This window comes from Mus musculus, chromosome X (assembly GCF_000001635.26).
Source record: "Mus musculus strain C57BL/6J chromosome X, GRCm38.p6 C57BL/6J".
NCBI lineage: Eukaryota > Metazoa > Chordata > Mammalia > Rodentia > Muridae > Mus > Mus musculus.
In genome coordinates, this window is record NC_000086.7 from 38313110 (window position 1) to 38337113 (window position 24004).

The following is a 24004-nucleotide window of genomic DNA, read 5'->3' on the forward strand; positions in this document are numbered from 1 at the left end:
ACTCCACCTTGCTCACCGAGCAAACAAAGGTTGCTTGGAGGCTGAGCCACTGTGGGTCCACTGCGGTGCCATCAGTCTGCTTGCCAAAAGCCATTTGAGGCAGCAGGTAAGTAAGCATTTACAGAGGCACATTGGGTTGCTGAGAGGTACCAACCTAGCAAAGGCAGAAATAGGCTCTAACTTAATAATCTGCTCCTCATACACAGTAAGAGACACCCTGACTTATTCAAAGGCACTGTGGGTGGTGCAGAGGATGAATAAGCATGATTCACTGCCATTCTGTCACCCGGGGCACGAAGAATAATAAAACCCAAAGAATTGTAGCCGCCTGAGTAGTAAATTAAGAGATTCAGGGCTCAGCTAGACTCTAGACATCAATGTTACCATGGCAATAAAGGGCCCCAGCGTTCAGCAGCTATTACAGAGCAGGCATCTAATAGGCTAGTCTATGTCACAGCCAAAGCCCAAGGGGCTAGCAAAGAAGACCAATTAGCATATCCATCCATTACAGGCCTCTGCACACTTCTTCTCTTAATTCCAATTAGTTGTTTGTTTGAACCAACATCCCTTGCTTGCATTATGCTCATCAGTGCCTTTTAACCAGAAGAAATAGGACTGAATTTCCACAAGGACTTCACAATTTCCCAAGTCTCCATTTATTTCCCCTGGGGTCTAGTCTTATATAGTGGCAAACCAATGGCCTTCAGTCCCTCGAAATGAAAGCGTCTCTTACTTTACAACTGTACTCGACAGATGGAAACTGCTTTGGAATGTGATGTGCTAAGGGATTTTCCTGGAACCCAGTGAAATAGGGATCTGGGGCCATAATCTGGACCATTTAGGTCAAGGAAACCCTCTGATCTTAGCCAGTGAGCCTGCTGGCGATGGCTCCTGGCCATTACTCAGAGGCTAGCTGTTCAGGAGGGGGAACATTGGACACCGGGAACCAGGATGACACCATAAAAGTCAGGCAGTAACTATTCTAGTCTGAAGAACTGCCCTTCAAGGGCTGGCCTGAGGCCTGCCTATTCTGGAAACCCTCCCTTGATATTCATGGCCGCAAGAGAGTTCTCCCTCTTCTATTCACTTCAGGGAGGACAGCCTTTGTTAGGAAGTGTTTATAGGCAGTCTCAAGCCCTAATTTGGCTTATCACTTCTCAGCTTGAATGACTTACCTCTGGAAGAGGAGCCAATGTTATCAACCACTAAGCCATCTCTCTAACTCTGACAGCTTGTCTTTTAATTAGACTTGAACGTGGACATACACTTTTTTTTTGTTTTGTTTTGTTTTTGACATCCTACGGGATCTGGGTTTGTTTACCCCCACCAGCAGTTGGCACTACAGAAGACAGTCTGAACTGTAGTCAAAACACATTGCAAATATATTAGGTATGTATTAATCACCCAGAATGCTATGGGAGAAAAGATTCAGGAGAATTCAATGTTTTGTTACATGAATCTCTTGTCTCTCGACTGTTGATTCTTGAAAAGTAACTATAATTATCATATTCTCTTTTATTAAGATGTATTTTATTTTGCATGTGCACTCGGGCAAAGCGAGTGTGGGTGTCCATGGAGCCCAGAAGAGGGCATTGCTTTCCCAGGAGCTGGGGTTACAGACACTTGTGAGCAACCTGGCATAGATGTTGGGAACAGAACTCGGGTTCTCAGCAAGGGCAGCACATGTTCTTACTGCTGGGTCATCCTTCTAACCTCCAGGAAGAGAGGACCAGTGAATAGATCCTGCATTTAGTTTTGAGGCGTCCATAGGCCTAAGATTTCTCATATTCAATGCCAGGGATAACACAAAGCAATGGGGTAGAGAAAGTATAAGACACACAGAGAGACATCTGTCCAGTGCTGATCATTCCCTGAACTATATCCTAATTTCATTGAAATTCAAAGAGAAGAATGGATTTCTCTTTCCTGTAAGTGGCTCCTTTCTCTTAAAACATGGGGCAGCAGCATCTTGGAGAGGCTCTGTTAAGGAAGAGTCCTGACATTAAAATAAATGAAGTCTTTAAAACAGTTGTCATCCGAACAGCATAGACTTCAAATTGTGGTTAATTTTGCCTAGGTGATTGCATCGTTTGCCTTGGTTCTTCCAAGAACCTTAGTTTCTGCAATTTTCTCAGCCACCTGGATAGAACAGAAAGTAGGGAGTGGCTTCAAGGGAGAACCACAAACTCTACCCAGACCCCACAGTGGTAAACCAAACCCAAAGTGCTATACAATGTTTCTAGCAGTTTCTCTTCATTGTCTTTTGCTGGATCCCATTTTGGCTTCAGGAGTTATATATGTCTGGGAAACTGACACTGCAAAGTTCTGCCTTGTTCCCTGCCCTGATGCTAAGGGATAAATATAGATCTCGGCCACTACAGAAATTTGGCCAGGATTCCAAGGGTGTGTGTATGAGGGGCAGTGACGGATGGGGACACTGTGACATGTGGCCTAGAAAAAAGGCGTCTTTTTATCCAAGACCCTCTTTGGGATAAGGAGGGTTAAAGCAGAAGCTTTGCATCTAAAATTAAAAAGGCATAATACACATTTTCAGGAGTTCAGGATCCAGTAAGGAATATTTTATAGGTGGCTTAGAGGGTGTAGGGAGAAGAGGGTAGGGAGAGCAAAGGGAATCTTCCCTGACACCCTAGATCCTTTTGCATGAGATCAGCCTTACGAAAAAAGCAAGTTATTCTTGGCCATCTCCCCTCACCCTAACTCCCACCCATGCCCCACCCTTTGTGCGTGCACGCGTGTGCACGCGCACCCACACACACTGATAACCAATTCTCAATTGAGAAGAATATGACTTAAGATTTCCATTGAGCCCATCACCTCTCGGGTCCTGGAGAAGGGCAAGGGGTGGGAAGGCACATGAAGGGGACAGTGAATTGCTCATCCTCGTGACCCAGAATATCTCCCCCTCCCTGTAATGATGAGCTTGCTTTTCCAAAAGGGCTTTCCTTTGATTCCAGGAAGGAGCCAACCAATGAGAGAAGAGCATGCTAGATTATTTTGGGGAAGGGCTCGTGCCAGCAAGGTTCACTTTTAGTAGGCGCCAAGTGTCCCCAGCAACCAGTGTCTCCTGTACCAGCAGAAGCTCCAGAAGCCTGCCCTACTCGCCTGCCTCTGCATCGTCTTGGCCAACTGAGCAGCCATGAGACGGCAACTCCGCTCCAGAAGGGCTCCCGCCTTTCCTTACGGTTATCGCTACAGACTTGTGAGTCTCGGGGAGCAGAATATTTTGCTGCCCTTTTTAATTGATTGGGTTGGGTACTGTGTAGACCTGGAATTATGGCTGCCTTGCCTTGGAATAAACAGGAATAAACGAAGTTTAAAACAATCCCAGACTTCAGAAGAAGAGCAGTTTCTTCCAGCACTCCAGGGTACCCTAAATTACTGGATGGAAGTAGGGATTCTTTCTTTGCAGGGGAACGAAGATAAAGGGATGGGAAGCTATCAGGGAATTAGGAGCCCTTTGAAGCTTTATTGTAGGAGTCTAAAATATGAACAGACCTTTGGAGTACGGGAGAAATTTGGCCAGGAGAAAAAGGAAAGAGAAGAGGTAATGAAAGGCGCTGTCCTCCCAGCTGTCTCAGTCCCTATGGCTGGTGGCTTTTAGGAGCCAGCTGCTCTTTTTCTAAGGCATAAATTTCAAACTATAGCTAAAAATCACAGAGCCCTTGATAAGAACTAGAAGGAAGCCTAGACGTCACCTCTCCAGAACCCCTCGTCATGTTGGAGGAGGCTGCTGGGTGACAGAATGCCAGACTGACTTGCAAGTTAGTGGGGACCCCAACATGAGACTGTGCATCTTGTCTCTGACTGGGGGTCTTTCCACTGTGTTTGCGGCATGCAACCCCTCGAAGCTCCGATCCCCTGTCACACCTTTCACCACCTTGTCTGACACCTCAGCAAACACACACACACACACACACACACACACACACACACGCACACACACGCACGCACGCACGCACGCACGCACGCACACATGCATATACAATGAACACATCTTCTGTATCACTCACTGTTTACTTCCAGGTTCCTTTACAAAATCCTTTTATTTCAAACGTGTCTTCACATTTACTTTGCTCTAAACCATAAATGTGGGCATCTACAACATTCTCAGAATGATTATAATATGAATCCCAAGGAAGCAAAGCATAAACCAATTATCTTTGCATATGACCACTTATGCGCCTAGGCAATTAAGGGAAAACTGTCAAAAGTAAGCTGGAAAATAAAACCCACAATTCTTCTATCCTCGTGTCAACCACTAGGGGAATTTCTTAGCACTCTGATACCTGCAGGTTCTTCTCTTAAGACCGGTCACAGTCTATGGAGTATAGATAACTGTACCTTATTTGGCTTCTTTTCTATGTTGAATTGCTAAAATTGTTGTGTATAATTTCAACAATTTGTCCAGGAATTTGAATTTTAGGAGTTTGAATTTTAAGTGCCACAGGGGATCTTGCTTTTTATAATATCTGATCAAGTTAAAAATAAATCATTTGATGCAATTGTATGTGTTATTTTTTTCCTTTTAAATTAACATGCCATTTAGATGTTTGCACGATGTTACTCAGCACAAGATACAAATTTATCCTTTGGGTCATACTGTTTGTATGTTTGTTTATATGTTTATATATTTAGATTGCTCGCAACGGAGCTACCGTCTGTCCTTCAGGCTTCCCTTTTAGGGAAACATGAGGGCCCCAGCACACACCCACTACCATATCTGAGCATGCTCACATACACCATCACATGAGTGTGGTGCCACTTTAGGAAACTGACAGAAACAGAACCTTGGAGATGAACGCCCTCATTGCCAAAGCATTTCCTACTAGACTGAAATGATTGCATGGAAGTGCATTTTACACAGTATTTCCTTAACAAGGAGCCTTTGGGAAAAGCCTGTGTGGCACAGTGTGACATTACCCTGTCCCTGGATGCAGGCAAGGGAAAAGAAGCTATTTGAGGTTCCTGAAATAAGGCTCAGGTGGTAGGAATCTGTGACTGGAAAATAAGCTCCAAGAAGATTAATTCTTCCTGGGAGGCTAAGACTTTAATGGCAGCCATCTTAATAAGATTATTTTGAGAGCACATATCTACAAATAAGATAAGGCTGAGGCCGTGTCCAGCTGCTTCCTCTGTAAAGCAGATGTGGAGGGCAGACATGGGCAACAAAAGAAAGTCATTCCAGAAATCTAAAGAGATTTGAAGCCCTTCCTGATGAAATGTCCCATTTCATATTCCATGAGAATCTGGCGCGTGGCTTTTCTGGGGCTCATGTGGACTAGCCAATCTAGTATACATGACTTCTGCGGTTAAGGATGGCAAAATTTGTGGAAATATTCCTCCAGCATCCAGGCAGTAGCACTGATAGTACCCACTAACTACCTCTCGGTGGGCTTCACACTATGAATAGACCACAAAACATTAGGAAAGACGGACCTTGCACCTATATGTTCAAAACCTGGTTTGGGAGAAAAATATATATGTAAGGTCTCACGCGAGTAAAAGTTTTAAGAATGTGCATTAATTCATTTAGCATTGAAGGATAGGCAAGGTTGATTTTCCTAAGTCTTATACTGTGAATCCATGTCAAAGTCAGAACTCCTTGATTATAAGCACCTACCATTTGGGAACACAGACTCTAAGACATGATCATGTTCATAAATCTGCTAAGCCACTTCTAGCCACTTGTGTTCAGTGTGATGGAGGAGAAACTGTGCAGAGTATCAAGAGACACAAGTTCCGAGACTGTCAACTCTGTCATGGATTTGCTGTGTGGCTTTGGCCAGATCCTCTCCCCTCTCTGGAGCTCAGTTGGACAATCATATTTTGGAAGCCCCCGTAAGTTCTGATATGGTATGTGATATGGAGCTGTACGTTTGAACAAATTGGAGAACTCAAGGGTGCTCATTATCAAGAACTAGGGAGTTCTGGGAAGATTAAATGCAAAGAGCAGAGACTTGTCTGGAATATTTTTACTGACTCTGAACAATCCAATTTCCTTAACTCTCTGCTAGAGGCAGCATGGGTAGCTGGGTGCCCTCTAAGTGGCCTTTGAGGAATCAGGCAGGAAGGGGGCAGTACAGAGTCCATGGCCTCTAGCATTTGACACATCCAACCCCAACAGGTGCACCAGCCTTGCCACTCTTCAAACTTGGACAGCACAGGGAAGGGAGGGTGGCCTGATTTTCTGCTGTTGCACTGAGCCTTGGCAAACTCCCAAAGAACAATGCTGCAGCCCTCCAGCCTTTACCTCTGAGGCGTTTGAAATACCACTGGTGACGTCTGGGTTTTTTTGTTTTCTTTCTTTTTTCCTCTCTTTCTGCATTGTTTAACATTCTTAAAACAATCAAAGATTATGGTCTCAAATCTCAAGTGCTAGTTGTAATAAATCAACAAATATATGCTGAGTACTTACTGTGCCCAACTTTTGTTTTTATATTTTTCGTTAATTTTAAAAATTAAAACGTAACTACATCCTTTCTCTGCTTCCTTTTCCTTCCTCAAACCCTATTTACCCCCTTTTTACACCCTGACAAATTCATGACCTCTCTTCCTTTAATTGAATATATATATATATATATATATATATGCCTAAATATAAATCCAATCTGCTCAGTCTGTTTGGTGTTACTTAGATATGTATGATTTCAGGGCTGTCCACTTGGCTTTGGATAACCAATTAAGGTGTGTCCAACTTTTAAAACTAAACTAGAGGGGGGAAACAAAGGAAGTATCTGTTGGGATCTCATCTCTCAGGGGGTTCTGTCCATATAGCCTAAGGCAGGAAGCAGGAAATGAGTCCTTGTTTGTGTTGGGAAGCCAGTGGAAGTTTTGAGGAGGGGTACAGCAGTTGACCTTTCCTCCTGATTATCTGCCTGAGCCTATTTTTAGGCACAACTTAAGATGGTGTGGTCCAGCAGCTGGAAGTGTACAGAGCATTAGGACAAAGCTGGCTCTGCCTGAGAAGTTACCATCATAGACATAAATGCCAAAGACTACTCAGTCCTTCAGTGTGAGCTCAGCTCACTCCTGATAGGTCAAAATTAGATGGGAGGCCAAGGCCCTGGACCAAGCAGTGACATGACATACCCTAGAGAAAGAACCTAAATACCTGATGTTGAACTAAACTTTAGCACCACTGTGGAAATAATCATGATTCAAGATGAGCCTTAGAAAGAATGTACCCTTCAATAGAGGGAACAGAGAAAGAAAATCTGCCTCTTGCAACAATGGGCATTTTCCTGGGGATGTGAAAATTTGAAACACCTCCAAATGCTGAGTTGTTGCCATTATTTGGGTTGCTGGGATATGCCACTGGGATCCTTTTTTTTTTTTTTTTTTTTTTTTCACAGAGAGGTCTGTGTTTTGTCACCACTCTAGGATGATCAGGATGAAGCGAATCACAACTACTTAGCAGATGAAGAGGAGGAAGCTGAAGAGGAGGCTCAGGTGATGATGGTGCCTGGTCTAGAGGAAGAGGAAGAAGAGGAGGAAGGAAAAGAGGAGGAGGAAGAAAGGGAGGAAGAAGAAGGTCAGGGTCAGTCAACAGGCAGTGCCTGGTGGCGGAAATTGCAGATCGTGAATGAATACCTGTGGGACCCGGAGAAAAGGATGTCTCTGGCCCGAACAGGTCAGAGTCGGAGTAAGTCCCATTCATCCCAATGCCTCAGTCTGGTATCCTTGGTTTTTTGGTATGGTATCCAGAACTCCTTGGACATACACTGGATGGGTTTGTTACAGACTCCTCTTAACATTTCACAGAAAGACACCAATGGCTAATGCCATCCTTGGACAGATCAGATTCATCAGAAAAGCCACTCAATAAATGTACAAGAGCAAATGTGTGACTGCAATCTACTAGTCTCCATATGCAGTGTAAAATAACAGTGACAATGAGTTGAAAGAGCACAGGGTTTGATTTTCATGCCCAAGTCCTGTCACATTTATGCATGTCACTATGTGCTCTCATAGCCTCGGTCTCCCCACATGCCAAATGGGATGATGGAGGGACTCTTCTCTGCCTCTCTAACAGAAATCATCATAAGACTCTAAAACAGGCTGGAAACCATAAGGTTGAAAGGAATGTGTAGACTATTTTTAGGATACAACACCAAAGCCCTGCTAACATGACCAAGGGTTTATAAAGCCTTATTAGTTCACTTACCTGTGTTAGAGAAGAGCCCAGAAACCTATCCTGACCCCAGCTTCTGACTTCTTTCCATGGTAGACACAGAAGAATTGCTTTAAAGAGTTCATGGCTAGGGGCTAAGGTTGAGTTGCCTTGTTGCCTGATCAATGATAGAATGGCATAGCTTAGCTCTTTCTCTTTGTATCACACGTTGCCCCCATTCCTACTTTACAAATTGTCCAGAACTCCCTTCCCAGGGTTCTACTCACTTCTTCAACTATTACTGACGAGCCTCCTCAGAAGACTTTGTGGATAGTAATATCCATCCTTGCCACGTTCTATACAGCCCGGGGAAAGAAAAAAAAAAAAAAAAAAGGAAAGCAGCTGCTGATTACTAACACAGTTAATCCACAGGAGAGAATGTTTAAACAAACAAACAAACAAAAACAGTAGATACCATGAATAAAGGGCTAGTCCCCTGCTGCCAAGGGTCTAGGTTGTTGAAGTTGATGGCCATTCCTTCCAAAGGCCCTTTTGGCTAAGAATCGTCAGGTTTTGTAGTCGATGCTGCTAATTGCTAATTCAGCTCAGTTTGCATGAAGTAGCCAGCTCTATTTCCTGGAATTAGGAATAGCAGGTGTGAGGATCTAAACAACACCCATCTCCCATTGCTCCTCCTCAGTTCCCAGCCCCACCCATGCCCATCCCTGGAACTGGAACTAATATACCATTTAAGGGACATTCCAATGTTCTGGAAGCTGCAGACAAATGCTAGACACTCACTGGAGCTCCAGAGGGGTCACAGCTGTTTCTTCTTTGCCTAAAGGGGACTGGAAAACCAGGCCTTGTGAAATGCAAGCACAATTCTGGGAGGGGAGGAGCCATACTTTTTAACCCTTAAACAGACATTGGAACTTCACCAGATATCGTCCATCTAAATTGCTCTGGTGAATGACAAGCCATGAGGCAGCAAAGAGGGATGAGGTAGGCAGGTACAAGGACTTGGGGAAGACACAGCCATAGCGATGCTTCCTTGTAGGCTGCAGCCAGACCAACGGTTCATAGGTCTTGGGCTAGCCCAGCAATTCACAAACCTGTTAGATTGTCCCCAAGGTAAAGGGCAAATATTCATATGATGCCTACCTTGTAAGACACAGAAATTGCTGCCCTCTTATCTGACACCTAAGTGACCACTTGAGCACTAATACTGCTCCGATCTGGACATCAGCATGTCCAATCTCTTCACCCAGACTGTTAATATAGTCGTCTTTTTTCCCTCGGTAACTGGGCAATACCAATTTTTAGGAAATATATGCTATTTTATTCAACCAAAAAGAATCATATGAGGTCATGATATTATTACCCCATTTTACAAATGCAGAAACTGAGGCTGAGAATGGGTAAGTGACTTGCCTAAAGTCACAGAGTAACTAAGTGACAGTGCTGGGATTCAAAGACCAGAGTTCATTCTCTTGTTAGAATGCCTCACTAGTTTCATGAATTTGAACAATGAACAAGGCCATCCCTGATTTGTTAGGCCTCAAGAGATTGGCTGATTTGTTGGATGAAGAGCTGGGAGCATGAGCCTGGGTGGGGGTTATTCAGGACAGAAGCCTAGAGAAGGGCCCAAGGTAAAACTATCTATCTGGGGCAGGAAGGACTTGAGAGATTGGCTAGTTTAAATGGTCTGGTGCCTGGGGAGAGGTGAGATACTAAGCTATCAGTCTTAAGGCTACCTTTCCCTGTGTGGAACCTAGGGGACTCAGTACTAGTGCCATTATCTTATCTACATTTTTATGGCCCACATAGCTTAAGGAGGAAAGAAGATATTGCCAAGGAAATTAACCTGTGTTCCACTGATTCCCCTTCATGCATGAAACTGGATCTCTTTGCCCCCTAGGATGGCTCTAGACTGTCCATCCATTTCCGGGATGGGAATGGGAGTGGAGAAAAGGAGGCAGAAACACAGGACATTCCCCTTAGGATAGTTAGAGAGCAACAGGCAAGAACCACAGGCCACAGTCATGGTTGCTTCTTCTCTAGGGATGCTAACTAAATCAATGAGTCTAATGCCCCACTTCCACCTTAGTTCATCTTATACAAACATACAGGACCAGTTCCATTTTCAGCTAGATTACTACAGTCAATCTCTCTCCCTGTCCCCACCAATTTTATTTGGTTCATGGTTCAATTTAAAAATTAACATTTGAACTCATTTGGGAGTACAGAAAAGTTGTGTGGTTTATCCTAGCTTCTGGTTCGTGATTCAGTTCAAATCCGTAGTTCCAGCATTATGTCACCCCTATGAGTGAAGCCAAGTATGTTTGCCTGAGAGGTCTCCACAGAAGACTGGAAGAGAACTCCTGGGCAGCTGTCTCATGCTCACTTGCCTCATCTTGTGTTCCATAGTCCTGGGGTAAACATAATCCCAATACAACCCACAGAAGGGCAATTCATACAACTGTGCATCTGAGCCTAAAGCAATAATAACAATTTTAATAATAGCAATAATGATGGATGCCATTTATAGAGCACTTAGGATCTGCCAGGCTCTGTGCCATAGTGTTGATATGCATTATTTAATGCTTATTTAATATAGCAAGTACTATGCTACTGTCCTTCTTTACCAGATGAGGACATCGAGGCCTAGAGTGGCAAACATCATGTCCAAGGTTAAACAACTAGAAGTGGTAGAATCAGAATAAGAGTATAAAAAGAGTGAATTTCATATATTGTCAGGGATACAGATAGATATATGTTGTAGATTCTACAGCTTTCCCAAGTTCACGTACAGCAAGTGTCAGTGATGATCATTTCCCCTAACTGTCTTTCCCATCCTTCATTACTGTTCCCTTTGGAAAGAGCCACTTAAACTTTGCTGAGGAAGAATAAGATTTGAAATGAGTAGGCAAGGATAAGCCTTGATTAGAAGGATGTACAGTGGAAATGAGTCAAAGGTTTGAATTCTAGATCACGACAAGAAAAATGCTGCTTTCACCTCGTGCAGATATCTCTAATCACTCCAACCAAAGTGGCTAAGTCTCTTCAAGACATCTGTCATAACGATTAGTGATCTGCATTCAGGACATCAGCCATGGCCTGCGCAGAAGACTCCCAAGCAATTTCCCCTCTGCTCTGAGTTGAAGCCCTATCATCTTTGTTCATAGTCATCATGTGTTCAGCGAGACTTTCCATCAGAGATACTAGAAAGGAAAACTGCACTTAGGTTCCCTGACTCAGTCAATCTTCACCAATTCCAGACTGACAAAGTCTGAATAAGCAAGGAGATTCTGAATCTGCCTGAGTTGATTCTGGTTCGTGAGTTTAGTGGGGAAATGGGGCTTCTTGGTGAGCACTGACCACTGTCATCTTCAATTGCTCTACAGGTCTTATTTTAGTCATTTACTTCTTCTTCTATGCCTCCCTGGCTGCCGTGATCACCCTGTTCATATACATGCTGTTCCTAGCCATCAGTCCTTACATGCCGACCTTCACCGAGCAGGTGAAACCTCCTGGTGAGTGTGCCCAAATGCCCTGCATTGTCAGATCTCTGGGCAGAAATCCGTTTGTACAGCATGTTCAGCCTCAATTAACTTTGGCTCTTCCCGGTAATGACTTAGAGATTCAATTATTAAGAGGAAAAGTGAAATGGTTCTTCATTGCCTGGGAGGAGATGGTGCCATGGGAATCTATATTTAAAAAAAAATATCCAAGAATGGGTTAATATATCCAAGACCTGTTTTCCTTGCCAGGAGTTATGATCAGACCCTTCGCTCATAGCCTTAACTTCAACTTCAACGTTTCTGAACCTGAAACTTGGCAGCGTTACGTGATTAGCCTAAATGGCTTTCTCCAGGGTAAGTTCCCCTAAGGAGTGGAAAGCTCTTTAGAAAAGTAGTGGGTGGGAATCCAAAAGTCAAAATCCACGGGGCCCGGAAATCTGATTAAGTCACCCCTACCTGTGTTGTTTTGCATACCTACCAGCACCCTTTATAAAATTATATTTTTAAAATGTTCTGATGGTGTATTGCCCACTGTGAGCTCTTTAAGGCACAGAACTTGTTTTCTCCTCATGAACACCTTACAGCACCTAGTTAACCCTGATCACATCCAAATGATCATCTTTATAAGTGATCTCTTATAAAAGATCACTCTGGGGGAAGATAATAGTGGGGAAAGGAGAATGTTCTCCACGAGCAGCAGGAGTCCCGCCTCCCATACGTTCCCAAAAAGAGAATCCTGAGTATTAGCTATCTTGAGAGAAAATGTCTGTTTGTAACAGCAACTTAGAAAATAGTCAGAGGACTAGGTCTCTGACTAGCGTGTTGAGCTCAAATATTTCGAGAATTCCTTTATCTGTAGTGTTATCAGGTACACTTTCAGGGACAAATGAATGGCGTGTGCTTCACTCTGGGAGAGCTAAGGCAGTAGTAGTTTGGGAAGGCTGTGGAACCTTTAGGAGAGAGAGCAGCTGTAAAGAGAGTCATTGGGAGTAAATCTTGAGGTGTGATAGACAGACCTCACTCCCATTCAATCTCTGCTTCCGGGGTATGGACGCAGTCTGGCCTCCCAGCTTTCTTCTCCCGCTGCGCCTTTCTTTTTGCCGCATAGTCTCAAGCATGATGGAATGTCTCCTTTCAGAACTGTTAGCCAAAATAAACCCTTCTCCCCTTAATTTGCTTCTCCCAGGGTATTTTTATTACAGCTACAGAAAAGTAACTAAGAACTCCAACTTGTAAATGATAGCACATGACTGTTAAACCAACATTTATGAGTTTGAGGTAAATAACTTGGACTCTCAGGAGTTCAAGACTATCCCAAGCTATTTAGGGAGACAGCCATCACAAAATAGATAAGTAGATAGATAGAGATAGATAGATAGATAGATAGATAGATAGATAGATAGATAGATAGATAGATATTTAAGTAAATACCCTGTTAAAGTTTATATTACTGCAGCTACATTTTATGAATAGAGAAACTTAGCTAGAATGCTTTGGGTGGCCTGGCCTGGCCAGGCTGAAGGGGGGGCGGGGGTTGGATGGTGGGATGAAAATAACTAGTAGAATATACACTGATTTAGGGGAACAGTCTCTTAGCATGAGCCAGGAAGTATTATTAAAAATAACATGTACATTTTGTCATTCAACTTTCACCAAGCATAATAGAATTATTTGTCCTCAGTTTTGAAATGAGAGAATTGGGGCTCAGAAAGAGGGGGCAGCTTGATGCCCATCTCCTGGTAGCAGAGTCAGTTTGGGAGCTCACATGTTTTAGTGCTGTTTGTTACTCAGAAGTGTTAGCCCAGGGGCTGCAGCACAGGTCACATGCTGGTGTTGGTAAAACCTCAGACCATACCCCATAGCTATAGAATCAGTCTTCATTTACATTCTTTTTCAGATGTTGTATGAACTTCTAAGCTTGAGACATGTTATGTTTCCTAACTGTGCTGTTGCCATTTAAGCTAATGTTACAAATCCAGCTTTGTGCTGGTAAGGTTCACTGCTATTTGGGGTGAGACTGAGCTTCAGAGTCTGCACCTGTAGAATGACGGAGCTGAGTTCTTTCTGATCCGTGTCATTCTATTTTGGGCCACAGAAGTATTTTGGGCATCTTAGTCAGCATAGCGTCTTTCTATAAAAATGCTTATGAGTTATTTCAAGTATGCATATTGTCAGAATCTCTGCTGAGGAAATCCCTGCAATAAGATAGTGGATGGGGAAATACCAATTTTGACCTGATGGTGAAGGCAGGGAACAGCAGGAAGGCATTGGGTTACTTCTAAAGAGTAGGTAATATGTGACTGGGGAGGTGGCTCGGCAGTTAAAACACTTGCCACTTGCCATGCAGGCAAGAAGACCAGAGTTAGGATCTCCAGAATCCACATAAATGCTGTATAAATATGGTAAACAACCCGTAAACCCAACCTCAGAAGGCAGACTTGAAAGACTGACTAGTGAGACTAGCCATATCATTGAACCTTGTGTTAGATTGAGATGTCCTAGCTTAAGATAAGGTGGAAGAGTAATCTAGCATCAATCCTGGGCCTCTCCACGAGACAATGCACATGGGTGTGCCCACAAACATGGAAACACACATGACATATTCATAACACATACACATGAAAGTAAGAAAGAATAGCAGATAATATTTCCTTCCCAAAAGTAACAGTATTTGAACTATATATCACAGAGCATCAGTTTCATTCCCAGGAGGATGGGGATGTTGCAGTAAATGCCATGCCCATGTCACATTCTTAATGGAACTACCTCAAGAAAAATGCTGAGTGTTTGAGTGCAGTTTCTATTTTAAAAGTTATTACTTGAGTATACTTCTTAGTCCCTAAGAAAACGATTAAAATAAATCCTTGAATTAAATGTAGCCTTGTCAAAATAAAAAATAAAAATGTTGTCATGCTTGGTGTACATCTAAACTTTTCTGGGCTGGGAGCAGCATGGTGGTACAGCATTTTCCTATTATGTAGTTTCATCCACAGCACTGCAAGCAAAATTCTCATTGGAAGAAGGAGATAAAGACAAAATGGTATCTATGTGTGAAAATACTACAGTGAAACCTATTTTTGTATACTAACTTAACTATAATTCTATATTCAAAAGACAAGAGTTTTAAGAAATAAAACTACCAATTATATAACAATGACATTGTATCCAAGTCACAACCTGTCTAGATGTGGATCTCTCAGTACTTTTTCAGTTTTCCCTCCAGTGGATCATAGATATACAATCTTTTATGAAAAAGTGAGTGACTTTGGACATGACTGCATGTCTGAGTCCAAGAGCTCCACCATTTAGACTGATGCAGAAAATCAGCAAAGCCCAGTTTTATGGAATCCAATGACTTGAAGAGTGAACACGCAAATAGTCCCAGTTCTCTGTCTGAGATGTGTAGGTGAAACAAAAAGCCCCATTTCTCTCTCTGAGATATGTGCTTGGGACAAATGTTATACTCCATCTAACAATATAAAAGGATGTGAACTCAAAATAGCTCAGAACTAGAGAAGACTTCACCCCCTCGGACTCCATCAGTGGAGACTATAGTTGTCATAAGCCTCTATTTCCAATGCACACTTCTCTTTTTCTGAGATACTTTGGGTTTATGTTCTTTTATATTAGAGTTTGAAGAGTTATTGGGTTTTTCTCCTCCTTGCTCCCTTCTCTTCTCCCTTTCTTTCATATTCTTTATGCTCTCCAACACAGCCTGCCTTGACCTCAAAAGGAGACATTTCCTAAGATGAACTTAAGGATTTGTAACCTACAAATTCAGACTCCTAGCATATACTATGTATGCCTTGATATGATACAGCCCTTCTTCCAAAATCTAGTGGTTCGTATCCATTCCTTTCTCACAACAGAAGGGATGGATACCCAACTTTGTTGTTTGCCATATCCAAAAAGAAATAATGGGAAATAGAGAAAAGTTATAAAATTATCAACCTATGACCCTGAAATGGACACTGAAAGTTCTGAGGGAATGAGAAGCAAAGGATTATAGCATCAGGTGGGCTGAGGTGATTACACAAGAAGGCTTCATAGAGGAGTGGTTCTCAACATGGGGGCCACGGCTCCGTTGGAGGTCAAAGGACCCTTTAACATGAGCCACATAAGACTATTGGAAAACACAGATGTTTACATTATGATTCATAAGAGTAGCAAAATTACAATTATGAAGTAGCAACAAAAATAAATTTATGGTTGAGGAGCACCAACACATGAGAAATTGTATCAGTGTCATGGCATTAGGAAGGTTGAGAACCAAGACTATATTTCAGGGATCATTTCTATAGTTCATTAAGAACCTCTGTCCTAGGGGGATGATACTAGGAATATCCCTTGGGTAGACAATAACAGTTCACAGGGATTAAGGTAGAACAAGTGAACGTTTGAAGTAGTACAAGCATATATGAGGAAAAGAAATTATAGAAAACCACTAAAAGCATGGGCTTCCCTTAGCTCCTCTCTAACATAACCCCTTTGCCATGCTGCAGGCTATAATGACAGTCTTCAAGAGGAAATGAATATAGATTGTCCTCCGGGTCGGTACTTCATCCAAGATGGAGATGAAGATGAGGACAAGAAGGCCTGCCAATTTAAGCGCTCCTTCCTGAAGAATTGCTCTGGGTTGGAGGATCCCACTTTTGGATACTCTACTGGACAGCCTTGCATCCTCCTCAAGATGAACCGGGTATCTTAGCCCTTGGGATCTGTTGGTGATAGTGATGAGTAGGGTTGGAGGGTGTGTAAAACACATTTCTGTTGGACTTTGGTATTAACACACTGCAGGTTTGGCCATTTTTATCTATAGCATCAAAAACTGCAAACAACCAGACAAATTGATCAATTCATTTTTCCTGAACATTTTCTAGCATCATATTTCTTTCCCATACCCAAACCTGCCCCTTGATGGCCACTAGTTGAATGTAATGGAGTATGTCTCTAATCTCAGCACTTAGGACGCAAAGGCAGGAGGATCGCAAGATCCAGGCCAGACCCTATCTCAAAAATAAAAATGAGAGTCTTGAGATGTTTGGAACAGGGAGCTGATATGGAAACATAGTGGAGAACAATTCTATGTTCTTATATCATCTCTCTAGCCTGGAGATGGCTCAGTGGTTAAGAGCACTGGCTGCTCTTTCAGAAGACTTGAGTTTAATTCTCAACATCCACGTGGCATCTCCCAACTGTCTGTAATTCCAGTGTCAAAAGATCTAATGCCCTCTGCTGGCCTCTGCAACCACCAGGCATGTCCATGATATACACGCATACATGCAGGCCAAACATCCATACACATAAATTAATAATTTATTTTTAATGCATCTGTCTTTGATCATGCCTTCCTTAGGGAGTGTCAGAACCTTTTGCCAGATATACTCTTACTGAAAGTGGAAAGTTCTTTATATCCTTTTGCCTATTTTGCGGCTTTTTTCTTTTTTCTGGGTATGGCCCTAAATACAAATGTGTCAGTGAGTAAACTGAACTATGCAACTTTGAAGTTGTTTGTAACATTTCTGAAAAGGAGCATAGTTGAAATTTATATGTGAGGAGTGGTGACCAAAAGCTGGGAGAAAAAAAATTCATTTTTGCTATGAAACCGATTTCTTAAATTATATAAATAAATAAAGCACTGTTTTCCTTTCCTTTCTTTTCCTTTTCTTTTCTTTTCTTTTCTTTTCTTTTCTTTTCTTTTCCTTTCCTTTCCTTTCCTTTCCTTTCCTTTCCTTTCCTTTCCTTTCCTTTCCTTTCCTTTCCTTTCCTTTTCTTTTCTTGTTTTTCATTAGATTGTAGGCTTCCGTCCTGAGTTTGGAGATCCTGTGAAGGTGTCCTGCAAAGTTCAGGTAAACTATCCTTTTGAGTAGGTATTGTCTCAGGTAAACAGAGAGTTCATCTGTTTCAAGAACTTCTACAAGGGTCTGAATAGGGGAAGCTTTTGTGTTTTTCATAATTATACCTCCTTTTAATACATTAAGGACTTCCTATTTCCAGAAAGCATTGCATGCATGCGTGAGAGAGAGAGAGAGAGAGAGAGAGAGAGAGAGAGAGAGAGAGAGAGAGAGTTCGCATGCGCGCTATTTATACCTGTGAAAGCCAGAGACTGAACCTCAGCTAGGGGCCACAGCCAGGAACAACACTGTGCCAAGACATTAATTGGGATTCTGTTTACACTTTTGCTTTTAGCTGTAATGGCTTGTTTCTTTGAACTAAGCAAGCAGCTTTCATTAGAGTCATTAGTCCCTGATTTTAAAACTGAATTTCACATTTTACAGCAATGACCAGTGGCATTGGGTGTTGCAATAACAAATGACTACAAGGGAAGTGTAAACAGAAGTCCATTAATATGCTAATTAACTGTCCTTCAAGGGGCCATTAACTCCTATCTCATCTGCACCAATTAGCTCCTTTGTAGGCAAAAAAAGCCCTTGGTCTTGGCATTGCTTCTTAAGCATGCAGTAGCTTCCTTCTGTTCAGTGACATCATCTCCACCCTCTAGCCTTGGACAGTTGTCTTGCAAACATTGCAAAAGCAGTCTTTGTCAGGACCAGGAATAAGGCAGACAATTCTAGACTTCAGACCAGAAAACAGAAAAAGACAGTACTCTTTCAGCCACTTTCACATACTCAGCAAGTGTTTACTAACCACTTATCATATACTATGTATTTGACTAGCTGCTGGATATATCAGGGTAAACATAACTGTGAAATCCAGGTCAAGAAATATTAACAGGCACAATGAAAGGTACCATGGGGACACAGAAGAGAAAAAGGTCAGTTCCATGTGAGAAGTGGTAATAAGGAAGATGAGCTTCATAAGGTCAGGCAATATTTGCCAGCTGAACAAGGTAGGAAGAACATCCATTCTGTTCAGATGTACGTGTGTGTGCATAAAGTCACATGTGGGATATGACTACAAACTAATGGACTTGATCCCACAGGCCATCATTAAAGATAAATTCATTCGTTTTTGAATATATGAATAAATCATAAAGACCAATGAAGTCTAAAGTAGCAGCAAGTGCTATGCCACTGAGCCACATCCCTAGCTCTTAATCTAACATATTAATTGGGCCAGCTTCTATTTGCATTTCCCTAATGTAAACTGTTCATTTTCCAAGTTATTATATACTTACTGAGAATGGTTGTTTAAAAAAGTAGAAACATTAACAGCCTCTATACTTTTTTTAAAATAATCAATACTGGTCAAATCCACACCCATTTGTAGCAATCAAGTAGGATAGATTAATAATCAGAGTAGCAATCAAGTAGGATAGGTTAATAATCAGAATGAACTATAGGATGCTCAATTTATACCAAAAAGAATTATACTATATTGGATATAGTATACTGACAGAAGTGATCCTATGGCCCTAAGGAGTAATTGGCTAATACAGATGCATTCTTTGTCCATTTGAGACCCCAAACCTCTCCTGTTTATAACAGCCATAGTTCATGAGCACTCTATTACCTGGTGTGATGTGATAAGGGTAGCCCTGTTTAATCATTCCCATTATTTGGTTCCTCTTGCTTACTCTCTGAATTCCTTGTACGGTAATTAGGCTATACAGAGAATGTGGACAGAAACGTGAGTTTGCTTAAGCTCACTACAGACTGAATGGCTATCCATCAAGTTCCTGTGTACCTGATCTGAATTCTAATAGAAGTGAACCTCCAATAAGGACTTAGGTAATAGTTTCTAATTTATACCTGCCTCAGCTCCAAAATCCAAGACAGGGTACCATGCTGTGATTCTTTAAAGATAAGCTACAATCATAGGCTCTTTGTAGAACAGTGCCAAGTACTCAGAAAGGCATAGTCACACCCTAGAAATTTTCCTCTGAGGACAAGTCAGAGTTGAGCTCTGCCCAGTTCTAATTTTAGGCTTGGGACAATTGGTTGAGAGTCACACAGTGATTTTACCTGAGCACGAGTTCCTTTAGGCTAGACTATAACCCATTATCTCATATGCATCTGATTTTGCTTACAGAAAGGTGATGAAAATGACATTCGATCCATCAATTACTACCCGGAGTCCGCTTCTTTTGACCTCCGCTACTACCCTTACTATGGCAAACTGACTCATGTAAGCTGTATCCTTCTTTCTCCTTTGTCACTAAGGGCTCAAAGAGAAAGAAAAGGCTGCCTGGGATTAGGAAATGCTGGTAGTAACAGATGAGTAGCTGTAAACTATAATGGGGTTGAGGTCAGGGCCAGCTCCCTCCACATATTTCTAACAGCCTCAAATCTTTCCAAATCGGAAAGACAGTCATATCTAGTCCCATTTAAGCACTTCAGTCTTCAGATGAGAAAACTGGAGTTCAGGACGGGGAAGGGACTTACCTAAAGTCACATGGTTAATTAGTGGCAAAGCCAGGAAGACACAGATTATTAACAGTGTATTTAATGTCCAAGTAATAGCACTTTGCTGTTTCTCCCATTATACACCATGAGCCAGCACAAGCTTCATGTCCAGTATGGCATCTTGATGTATATTAGTTCTGGCTTTGATTTCTGGTCTGCTATCCATAAAAACCAAATCATTCTGAGTCAGAATTGGTTTCCCCCAGAGGATAGTCAGACATCTTGACACAAACTTATAAGCAAGTCAAACAATTTCTCCAAAGTAGGGAAAGTATATTGTTTACTGTGGACATTTGGGACTTGGCATCATGAAATCTGCACAGTTTCTTCTGCTGATGCGATCCTAACCTGCCTTGAGTATCTGATCATCACCCCTGCCCCATCCTCGCTGCCCACTTGACCCATTTAGAATTCATTGTTCTTGCACCTACAGGTTAACTACACCTCCCCGCTGGTGGCAATGCATTTTACAGATGTGGTGAAGAACCAAGCAGTGCCTGTACAGTGCCAGCTGAAGGGCAAAGGCATCGTAAATGATGTCATCAATGATCGTTTTGTTGGGAGGATAATCTTTACCCTGAACATAGAAACCTAGGAACTCCAGGGAGCCACTCCCACCAGCCACTCCACCATAATCTAATTCTGATTATGTTCTATTTTGTGTCACCCCTGGTAGCCCCTCAATTCCTTTTTTCAGTTAAGACACAGCCAGATGGACCCCTAAGATCATCTTTCCTTGCCTTTGACGTGTGTATGAAGTGATATTGTGGGACCTGCTTGGTTTTTTTTTAAGGTCATCATCTCTCCTGATGACAAATATGACTATATTAATTTCTGCTCCTTCACTTCAAATTCAGACCTATTCTTGCTGCTAGAAGTCTCACTATATACAAAAACAGTATCTGATAGCATTCACCATGGTCAGGAGAGTGTTCTATCACGTTTTCTAAAAATATGTTGGTTTTAGAGGTGATACTATTCCCAGAATCTAACCAACCCATAGACATCTTTAAAACTGCCTGTCAAGGTCTTTTCTCAGAAACCAACATCAGACCAACCAAGACTACTACTCTCTCTACAGAACTTTATATCTGGGGGGGGGGGGTTGAAAATTTGGCTGTCTCCCATAGGTGACTCAATACTGATTTAAAGACTCCATTATTTTCAGCCAGGACAGCAGGACAGCAGGATAGCAAGCAAAGCTGACACATTATTGATCTGGGCTAGAGATGAAGACCTTCTGTGAGACGTTTTGTGGGGAGAGTTAGATCCTAGTATAAGTGAGAAGAACTGTTAGCATAGGGTGTGCTTGGTTGTTGAGTGCTCTGTAGTTTAATCATCCAAAGGCAAACGGGTTTTTCTCCACTCCAGGCAAAAGAGAAAACATGAAAAAAAATATTCTTTGGTCAAATCTTTTTGGCCCATATGCTTGATAGTTGTGTGGTTTTCTTTGAGATAAGCAGCGATGGGTGCCTTGAACCCCACCCCCCACCCACAGCTATAACCTTGGGGATTGAAATTAGCATTCTCCAGCTAAAACATGGCAAGACAGAAAGCTTCTGTCAGGCCTCCCTGAAGCCAATGCTCATTAGCCAGTTTTGCATCTACTTTAAAAAAAAATCACATGAGGCAGATGTTTATTCAGGTTGTGGATCAGCCAAGTGACTTTGTTTTTATCTTTGGCCATGTGACCATTCCAATCGCTTCTTAACACCTCCACCAGGGGGAGGGCTGGGACAAAAAGAGGAGGCAAGCATTACAGACCAGCATCCTGTCTCAGGGTCCAAAGCAAACTTAAATTCCACTTACAAGGCTGCAGAATCTGATCTACTCTACAATGTTTAGTTTCTCCCAAATTAGGGAACTGGAAGACTAATGGGGAAAGACAAGTGAAACCTGGCTATAATGTAGGGTGACAAGAGACCTAAAAATAGTATACGGAAATGCTATGGGAAACATGAGGCACAATGACTCTCTCCAGCTGTGACAGTAACAGAGGAAATGACACATTCGAAGCCATAAGCATGAAGACATCTTGTGCTTTGGTGATTCTGAACAGTTCACATGAGAGCTCACGGGAAGGATGAGGAGACTGAATCGCACAAGTACTTAGAGATGTTGAGAGAAAGGGAGTCTTTAAAGTGGTTTAATCAGGAAATCCCTGTAAGCACATTTGCATTTGATCAAGAGCACTGGGGCAGTCATAACATCAGGAGTGAATCCATGACAGAAAGGACAAAACCAAGACAGGAATTGGGGGAGAGGAGGAAGAGTGGACAAATGAGCCCAGGATTTTGAGCTTGGCAAAAATCAATGAGATAGTGATATTGATAATCGAGGAATAAAAGAGAAAGAGATTGGAAAGGAAGCTGTTGAGGTCACTTTGGGACAGTTTTATCTTGTGAGTTCCTCTGGTCAGACACTGATGTAGAGATATGAACACATGTAGAGTAGAAGAGAAGGAAAGCAGAAGACAAAAGCAACATTTGATGATGTGAACTCATTTAGGAAATATTTAATCTTGGGAACTTGAGCCAGTTATGTAAACACACTGATCTAGCTCCTAATGTGGTGCTTTTCTCTGGGTCTTGTTGCAGAATGGGCTGCTATTACTCTTGGGAGTCTCCCTTGCAGAGCCCTTCTAAATATTCTCCATACTAGTGAGGGGCAGACAGCATTTAACAAGCAACAGAAGATGAGCGGGACGGCAGGGCTACATAAGACACCAACACAAAAATCCCGACTCCTCCGGAGTTACTTTCTCACAAAGTTCAAGTTTCCTAGCCTTTGAACAGAAAACTAATAAAAAATGAAAACGAGAACAGCTTGAGACCATTTAAAAATGGCCTTAATCAAAACCTTAAGATTTAATAGCAAAAGAGTATACAGCATCTGATCTGGAAAGGATCTTTAAGGGAAACAACCTGCATTGCATCTGACTCCAGGTCCAGTGCTCTCTCAACTCAGAGCTGCTGCTTACCAGGAAGTACCATCTTTTTAAAAGTCAACAGACCATATCCCAAACATTCTGAAACATGTCAAACTTGAGTTAAAATAGTTAACATTTCACAGGAATTCAACTACTGGTGCTATATTTTATACATAATACATGGTCCTGTTGAATATGTTTAACTATTAGATAAGAAATTAGGAATGATTTTGTCATATGTGTTTCTCATTCGGTGGCAGATATAATGTCCACAGTTTCAAAGAAGTATTCAAAAGTACTAAGACAGTTTGTGCTGTCAGCTGGAACATGAAAAATGGCTTTCTTATTCAAAACTGGATATTATACAGAACTGGATTAATGAGTATGTTTGTTCATGTGCAATTCTAACTGTTCAATAAATTTCTAGTTGATTAATTTAAATGGGCTCCCATACTGTGCTGTACCAGGATTTGATTTCTATACCATCTGTTGCAATGCACTTGGCTTTACTTGTCAATGAGAAATACTACTTCCACATGGCTTCATGGTTTTGTTCTTGCTATAGTTTATGTATGCGTTTTCACTTTTGACTCCTTTGAAATCATTATTTTAAAGAAATCATCCTTAGGCATCCATTTACTTGGAGTCTTCGATGTAGAAAATATTTATACTGTCTTGGGGAGTTGGTGCCAACAATAAACGAAATAAAAAGCAATGTATGATCCCTCTTTCTGGATCTGATCACTGACTCCACACACTCTCCACACCCCCTACACCTCCCCCCCCCACACACACCCACAGGGATATTGAACAGCAAGCCACATGGAAGGAAAGCTTGACAACTGACAACCTATTAGCTGAAGGCTGGTTTTCCTCTCTATAACAGCAGTTCTCAACCTTCTTAATGCTGCGACCTTTTAATACAGTTTCTCATATTGTGGTGCCCGTCCCCCCAACCATAAGATTAGTTTACTGGTACTTCATAACTGTAATTTTGCGTCTGTTTTCCAATGGTCTTAGGAGACCCCCTATGAAAGGGGTTGCAACCCACAGGTTG

General features: G+C 42.0%; 1 protein-coding gene across 3 annotated transcripts; it reads left to right on the plus strand.

Annotated features, from left to right (window-relative positions):
• Window positions 1-3012: 3012 nt before the first annotated feature.
• Window positions 3013-23675, plus strand: Atp1b4 (ATPase, (Na+)/K+ transporting, beta 4 polypeptide). 3 transcript variants are annotated; one of them, NM_133690.3, is made up of 8 exons: window positions 3013-3220; window positions 7402-7663; window positions 11536-11664; window positions 11902-12006; window positions 16155-16351; window positions 17445-17501; window positions 19645-19740; window positions 20452-23675. In NM_133690.3, exons 1-8 carry the CDS (start codon window positions 3158-3160, stop codon window positions 20611-20613), a joined length of 1071 nt encoding a protein of 356 aa, NP_598451.1. In that variant the 5' UTR covers window positions 3013-3157; the 3' UTR covers window positions 20614-23675. The 3 variants fall into 3 exon arrangements, with proteins under 3 accessions (NP_598451.1, NP_001277318.1, XP_006541596.1); NM_001290389.1 differs by having other exon boundaries at window positions 7402-7651; XM_006541533.1 differs by lacking the exon at window positions 3013-3220 and having other exon boundaries at window positions 7402-7470.
• Window positions 23676-24004: the final 329 nt, after the last annotated feature.